This window comes from Rhinolophus ferrumequinum (genome assembly GCF_004115265.2).
Source record: "Rhinolophus ferrumequinum isolate MPI-CBG mRhiFer1 chromosome 13 unlocalized genomic scaffold, mRhiFer1_v1.p Super_scaffold_3, whole genome shotgun sequence".
Classification (NCBI taxonomy): domain Eukaryota; kingdom Metazoa; phylum Chordata; class Mammalia; order Chiroptera; family Rhinolophidae; genus Rhinolophus; species Rhinolophus ferrumequinum.
The window spans coordinates 2,043,879-2,051,533 of NW_022680356.1; the positions used below are offsets into that span (position 1 = coordinate 2,043,879).

Here is a 7,655-nt window from a genome sequence, read left to right on the forward strand (position 1 = left end):
GAAGTCACGTCACATGTCCAAGCTTAGAGCACTCATGGGTGGCAGGGAGGGCCTGTCACTCCAGAGCGAAACTACTGCAGTGTCATCAAACGCAGTGTCCTGACCCTCTGGCTGGCTATAGCGTGGGCAGGGAGGCAGTTTGTGGGGGTCCCATTGTTGCAATTTGGAGCAAAGGGGTTGGAGCCCCTTTTTAGCCCTCTCCCCCAGGAGATGCCTCCCCACCAGTCACGGAGCAGGGAACAACAGCAAAATCATAGGTATGGCTTGCCCCCTGCCACAAACACCTGTTGGGGGATGGGGCTCCTAGGTCAACTCCTCCCTTCATTCAGGAGCCAGAGCCTCCAGGCAGTCCCCCCAAATCAAAAGTGGCAAGGGCAAAACCTGGCTGTGAGTGTAAGACAGTGTCCTTCACATGCTCAGAAAAATCGAGTCCACAGGCCTGAGTGCGCAGAGCCCTGCCCAGTCCACTGTAAGCCCAGGTTATATCTGTGCAGGACAGGAGGGTATGTCCCCAATGCCCCAGCATCCTGACCAGCCCACGGCTCCACCCACTCCCACTGACTGCAACAAAGCTGCATATTCACTACATAGCCATTCATAAAAGACTTTATTTCGATATCTCAGAAACCGGCAAGGAGATAGCACAATGACAACAATGCCCTCCGTCCCTCGTGCTGAGTCATCTTCAGATGTGTGATCTCACCGGGACCTCACAAGCACGCTGCAAGGTGGGTGACTGCAAATCAACTTTACCGAGGATTTGGTGGCAGTGACCAGCTCCCACACGGGACTGTAAACACTGCTCCTGGATGCCTCGTGTGTCTAGTCCGGCTCCTCTCCACCAGGTGGGCAGGCCTGCCCCAGGTGCACACAGGTACCTTGACATCCTCAGCTATAAAAGCAGGGGTCAGGCCACCCATCTCTGAACAAAGGTCCTCCTCATTGGCACATGTGGGCTCTTGGAGCCCAAGAACCCTGGCACTTGTGTGTGACAGGGATTGCTAGGTTGGTGTCTGTGCCAGGTGGCTCGCCAAAAGTTCTGGCAAGCCCTGGACACAAAGGAACATGGAGATAAGTAGCGGGACCAGAAGCCTGCTGGCCACTGCTGAACCCCTATCTATAGCCAGGCCCCCCATCAGGGAGATAGTTCCAGTGTGGGCTGAAAGAGCGGCTTCTCCTGGTGCCACTGGCCCCAACTTGTTGGGGAAAGGGAAGAGCCATGGTGCCCGGCCTCCTGCTCTCTGCTGTGCTTATTACCAACCAGCCTTTCCGACTTTTCTCCAGAAAAAGAGTGGGCTGCACCTTCTCCCTGTGCAGGGTCCGGCTCAGAGCTAGGCCCAATCTGCCACCCACGCTGGGAGGCCTTCTCCAGTCTTCATGGCAGGAGGACCCGGTGCCGGGACCACCGCCTCAATCTCCCAGCGACACACGGGACACTTGGCCACTTCCACGAAGACCCGCCAGGCGCAGTAGCTACAGAAGTGCATGTGGCCGCAGGGGACAAGGCAGGTGTTGGCGGCTCGGTGAAGGCAGATGATGCACTCCTCTCCTGCTGTGGCTGGGAAAGGGGACAAAGTAGCTCGTAGGTCAGGGGCACATTGGGCCAGTAGGTGGGCAGCCTACTCATGACATAGCCACAGGACAGAGAACCAGGCAGTTGTGTTTGGAAGACTATATGTTCTCGTGACAAAATGCTCATGACATAACCAAGTGAAAAAAATTTGTAAGAAAACATCTAAATCATAAAATGCCAACTTAGAAAAAAGGAAAACAAAACGCAAGCATATATATATATATATATATATATATATATATGGCTAAGAAGAAATCCACCTAAGAGATAATGGGCGATTTTTAAAATTTTTACTTCCTTCTTTATCCCTTAATATTTGTTTTATTCCTGTTTGGTAAAGCATTTACTATGAATGGTGGATTGCTTTTCTAAAGCAGAGACAAAATACCATTATCTGCTTCATGAGTGTGTTCTTGTAACTTATAAAATTAGCCAATGTTGTAGAAGGCAGAGCTGTTAGACTGCATTTAGCTTCCAGTAGGCAGAGCCAAATCATTTGGCATAAAGCCTGTGAGAGATTTGACGGGATGTGAAAGATTTTTCTGCACTCCCAGGGCGGGGCCTCCCGGGCTCCCCTGGGGCTGGAGCCTGGGCAGACCTTGGTGCTCCAGGAAGCCACTCACCGTCAGGCTCAGATAGCCGCGTGTCCTCCCAGAGGGCCCAGGGAGCAGCTGTGGGCAAGGCACTGGTTGCAGGGTCTAAGGCAGAGAGTGAGACTCAGGTCTGTGGAAAGCAAAGCCAGGGAGCCCCTGTCCCCCAACCCCTGAGGCAGTGCCCATGGCCTTTCTTTTCAGGGTTGCAGTTCGGGAGCTCCCAGTGGATGTACAGCCCCATGCAGCAGAGAATTCGTGAGGCTGTGGACCCCTTTCCTAAACTTCCCTTCATTTAGACACTTCCTCTTTCCCTACTGACACCACCTGTGTGGAGACATTCAGCATCACCCACAGTCCCAAACCTGATGTGCATCCAAATCCCACGGGAGGTCAGGAAATCGGGTGCTTGGGCCCCATGGCACACCTACAGAATCAGGTGCTCCAGAATCTGTGACAAGCCATGCTGTGCAGGGCCATGGACCACAAGCCCAGAAATGCCAATATTTCTTCCGACGGGTGTTCCTGTATCAACTCACTGCCCTGAAATCCACTCTCCTTGCAGGCGGCTAGAGGGATGGTCTTGTTTCCAGCCACTGACCATATCTCGCCCTTGCTCCAAAGGCTGTCTTCTTGCTTAGCTCTACCCCTCACACTTACTTGGCTTACCAGCCATGTCTCCTGTGAACTCCTATTTAAATTGCAAAGCCCCACCCCCAAATCTATTCCTTTGTGAAAGGCGATCAGCTCTTTGATGGATATTTGGGGTGCTGGTCATACTTTATCATTCTTTGAGGACAAGTTTGCCCTCCCTATCAGGTCTTTATACCTGACACTGGCAGGAGCTGAGGGGAAAACTGAATGTGAATGAACGGTTCCTCCGGGGACTCTGGATGTAGGTGGAGCACCACCCGAACCCCCACTTCCCCCGAGGGGCGGTACCCAGTCCGCGCAAGGCCTCACCCAGCAACTCGATGGCTTTGGTGGTCCCGTACACGTCCATCACCGCCCAGAGGGGGGCGCCCATGCGCACACCCTTGCGCAGCAGAAGCCGGGGGCCCGCATTGACCTGGGCCCAGAGCCAGCCACGGCGGTTCACCCAGAAGCAGACCACGTCCCCTGCCAGCGCGCAGCCGTTGGGCAGCATGGCCGCCCACGTCGGGCTCTGCTGCTCCAGGTCGGGGCACAGGAAGGGAGGCAGGCTCGGCGCGGACACGTGTGCGGGGTCCAGGCGCGTGAAGCCCACGCGAAGGCCGCCATACCAGCCGCCCTGGTGCCCCACAACGCGCAGTGCCACGCGCTCCCCGGGCTGCACAGGCCGCTGGCTGAACACGATGCCGTCGTGGAAGGTGGCGCACCGGCATGCAGTGCTCCGCTGCGTGTCCAGATGCACCTGCGCGCCCTTGGCCTCAGGGTGGAAGCGAAGGGTCTCGGGGGGCACCTTGGCATCTGCGGGTGGCGGGAGGATGTCAGTGCGGCCTGGCCGGAACCCAATGAGTTCCAGGGCCATCTCGACCCTCAACCCTCCCTCAGCATCCTGGGGCCACCTTGACCCTTGGCAGGGGATGGGATGTTTCCACCATCCCCAGTTCCCCAGGGCCAGCCCCCCCCCCCCCCCCCCCCCCCCCCCCGCCCCACCCAAGGGACCTCCCCCAGACCTGCTTAGAGTCGTGAAGAGCCTCCTTTGCCTACCGGGACCTGACTTCCCTCCCCGAAACTCCCCAAGCCTCAATCCTCCTCCCTAAGATGATTGTAAAATTTAAGGGTACTGGTGCCGGCAGTGCTGTTAATACCCGGTAATAGTTATTGTCATTACATAGAAGGAGCAGGTCTGAGAACAGTGCATGTAACATGATCCTGGCTTTGTTCCATAGATACACTCGTTTAGGGTGTACATCTATGTTCTATCCGTATCTAGAAACACCCTGAAGGAGAGAGGCCTCTAATTGTGCTCGGCTCTGGCCCATGGAACCAGATGTGTTCCTTTTGTTTGTCTGACTTTCTGATTTTCCAATAGAGAACCTGCGCCACTTGTGACGGCTGTGGCCCCCAGTGAGGGTGACTTCCTTGCCCTGGGAGAGACGGGGTTCCCACAGCTCCCCTCAGGGTGGGGGTTGCTGGCTGGAGAGGAGGGTCCCAAGTCATCCCCTCAAGGCCTGGGGTGAGCTTTGAAATCAAGAGCTTCCCTGACTGAGTAGCAGGCCAGTAGCCCAGAGGGGAGAGGTGCTTACGGCCGCAGCCCTTCCTCCCAACCCCGCAGCTTGGGACAGGCCTGGGGGTGGGGGCTGGAGGAAGCTGGGGGAGCTTCCGGCCTAGCGCTGCCCTGGCCTCACCCCTCACCGTCCTCTCCTCCCTCCTCCCCTCCTGGCCCCGCTCATTCTGGGTTGGAGGACGGAGGCTGAAAGTAAGAGCTGAGTTCAATTGAACCTGAGCCAGATCCCAGCCCAGAGAGTCCCCAGGTGCCTGCCTGGGGTCCTGAATGTGAGGAGTTAAGTGCCCATCTGGGGTGGGAGCAGGTAGGACTCCTGGGGTAACCAACCAAAACTACCTGGGTGGGTGGAGGCCACCCCCTCACTTGGCTGCGTCACTGCCCCTCCCCGAGGTGGGGATTGGAGATGAGCCCTGGAAGGGGCTTGGTCAGGGTGGTGAGCGGCATCTGAGCCTTGTCCACACACACCACATGCATTCCTGCCACCACCCTGCCAAGCAGAAAGACGCCTCCTGAGAGTGGGCACACAGCAAGCAGGGCAGAGCTGGGATTCAAAGAGAGGTTGCCTCAGCTCTGCCCAGTACAGCCCCTATAAGAGAAGGGACCCCCCTTGGGTTGTGGGAACAGAGACCCCTCATGCTCAGCTCCTTGGATGGGGACAGTAACCTGCAGAGATGAGCCCGTCCTGGCTGGAAGCTGTCTCTCCTCTCTTGGGAAGGCTCAGCGGATGGAGTTTCCACCCCGTCCCCTGCCCAGCTGCCCTGGACAGAGGCTGACTCAGGCAGGATTGTCACTGGGGGCAGGAGGAGCCAGGGAGCTGGCTGACTGGAAGGCAGTATAGGGAGAAGGACTGGCCCTGGGGTGGCCTTGGCGGGCGCATGAGTTCTTCGGCAGGGCAGAGGGGCCCTGGGGACCTCAGGAGAAGCAGGCTTCGTTCTAGACAGGACCTTGACAGTCTGCAGCGCTCTCCCATCCCTGCCTTAGGAGCTTCCCAGCAGCCCGTGGGGACTGTGTCCTCATGTCACCATGGTGAGAGGAGGGAGGCTGAGAGGACACCCGGCTGCACAGGTGACAGGCAGCCAGGGGACTGGAGCACCCTGCTCCCGGCTGCATGCCCAGGCTCCACACCGCCCCTCCCAAGCTTCTGAGTGTGGCCCCTGCAAGGCCCTGCTGGGAGGGCGCCCTGGGCAGGAGCGCGTCTTTCCAGAGAGCCTCCAGGGCGCATGGCCCACTGGGCCTTCTGCGCTGAATGGGCTTGGCGGCCTGAGTTTGGAGCTGACTCACAGTGGCATGGAAGGCGTGGGCGCCCACCCCACCCCATGCACGCCCCTCACACAGGGCCCCTCCCGTCCTACCTGGGGTGGGGAGTGGCAGAGGTGGGCACAAGTCCAGTATGGCTCTCCCAGTAGGCCTGTGCTCAGCCCTGGGCTGGCATGGGGTTGAGAGCACGCAGGGGCCCGAGCACCCTCATGCCCACAGGATGGCTGTTCTTATTTTCAGCCACATTTTCAGGCAGGTCCTGAGGCTGCATAAGGGGAGTGACTTGACCTCCCCAGTTGCCCCACCTCCCTCTTTTGCTCCCCACTGCTGCAGGGGACAGACCCTGTCCCAGGGATGACAAAGAGGACCCACATCAGCTGACTGCCAGGGAGTTCAGGGAACACGAGTCATGGCCTTTTGGATGTCCCCCCACCCAAAACACACACAGGTGGACTCCAATCAGAGAACCTTTGCAGCAAAGCTCTTGGAACGTATGTGAGTGTGAGTCAGCCCCTGCTCAGCGAGGACCCCAGATCACATTCATCTTCATCACTGCCCCTTCCTCTCTGGGTGCCAGGCACCTACTAAGCACTTTGCAGCCCTTTTCCTCCCCCACACTCCCTCAGGGAAGCACTCAGACTGAAATGAGCTTGGGGAGGTGTGCAAGTTGCTGGTGTCTGGCAGCCAGAAGTCGGGGAGCCCAGGCCCAGCCCCTGGTCCCTGCACCCCTACACTGCTCCCTTTGTGGCACCATCAGTGCCTGGATCCAAATATAGCTGCTGCATCAGCGGTGGTTTGGTCTTTCCCTGCTCCCAGACTCTGGGTGTCCCCCGGTGTTGCTGTGCAAGCCCTTAGTGCTGCTAGGGGACAGGGGCAGAGGCTGGGGCTCTTTGCCAGGGTCCAGAGAGGCACGGTCAGATCTCCAGAGGTGAAAACCCAGGTCCCCCACCCCCGCCCCGCACACTGAGGGATTGCTGTGGCCGCAAGTGAGACATGGTAGGTGACATTTTGTTCTGTGCCCTAGCAGCCCTGTAAGTCAGCAGGTGGGTTGCATTGGCAGGGCCAGTGGATGAGGAAACAGGTCCTAGGGAAAAGCCACCTGCCCCAGGTCCCAAAGCTCAACTTTCACAGCTGGGACCCCTCAAACTACTGTTTCCCAGCCAGCCAGTCTCCTCCTTGCAGCCGGGTCATGTGGGTCGTCCGGTCACTACAGGGATGCTGGACCTGAGTGATTGGCCTCTGTGGGATTCTTGCAGGGGCAGGAAGCTCACTAACATCTCTCACTAGCCAGGGCAACCCAGCCTGTATCAGAAACTCTTTCTGAGCAACGTCTACACCGACCACACCTCTGTCTCCTGGAACTTCTCCCCCAACAATGGCCCAGAGCCCACCCTGCTTCTTGCATCCTCAGTCCAAGGACCAAGTTCAGGGCTGCCACTTACCAGCCTGGGAGCAGAGCTGAGCCCCCATTGGCCTGGGGTCCTCGGGCCCGGGGTCCCTGGGTCTGAGAGGAATTGTCTGGAGAGGCCGGTGAACAGGTTTCCAGAGTCTCTGCCAGTCCCCTGGTTATGGGCCAGGATCACGTTACAGGGTTGATGATTAATCAGACATTGCTGTCACGAGTTATCATATCCAGGGAATTTCCTGATGATGTCCGCAGGCCACAGCAGGCCTGCCCAGATGGCCGGCCTCAGGAAAGCAGGGACTGGGATGGCCTGGGTGGGATTCACGGTGTCTTCCTCTCCCAGGCCTGAGCAGTCCCTGCCAACCGCCTGTGCGTTATAGTTGCCTGAGGCACGCTAATAATAAGTACCTGTGCCCACACCTGCCCCCAGAGGCTCTGATTCCAGTGCCTGGGGTGGGGCCAGCATCAGTCAGTTTTGAAAGCACCCTGAGTGATTCTAATGTACAACCACGGTGGAGAGTCACCCAGCACACAGAAGGCGTAATCAATGTTGCTGAAGTGGGCTAATTGAATTCACTCATCCCAGGGCCTGTGAACTGAGGGTCTGTGCAGAGAGAA

General features: G+C 57.8%; 1 protein-coding gene across 1 annotated transcript; it reads right to left on the reverse strand.

Annotated features, from left to right (window-relative positions):
• Window positions 1-611: 611 nt before the first annotated feature.
• Window positions 612-7,229, reverse strand: NEURL3 (neuralized E3 ubiquitin protein ligase 3). Its single transcript, XM_033100854.1, has 4 exons — window positions 7,075-7,229; window positions 3,127-3,612; window positions 2,197-2,271; window positions 612-1,558 (listed from the first exon to the last, which is right to left on the reverse strand). Exons 1-4 carry the CDS (start codon window positions 7,100-7,102, stop codon window positions 1,332-1,334), a joined length of 816 nt encoding a protein of 271 aa, XP_032956745.1. The 5' UTR covers window positions 7,103-7,229; the 3' UTR covers window positions 612-1,331.
• Between the last annotated feature and the right edge of the window lie 426 nt (window positions 7,230-7,655).

What these genes read in the sequence shown, in the direction of transcription:
- NEURL3 (XM_033100854.1), bottom strand. Translation starts at nt 7,102, where the DNA reads ATGGGGGCTCAGCTCTGCTCCCAGGCTG. An exon ending in TCAGCTCTGCTCCCAGGCTG is followed by an intron (nt 3,613 to 7,074) that starts GTAAGTGGCAGC and finishes CGCCACCCGCAG; the next exon opens with ATGCCAAGGTGCCCCCCGAG. An exon ending in GCGGCTATCTGAGCCTGACG is followed by an intron (nt 1,559 to 2,196) that starts GTGAGTGGCTTC and finishes CCCCTTTCCCAG; the next exon opens with CCACAGCAGGAGAGGAGTGC.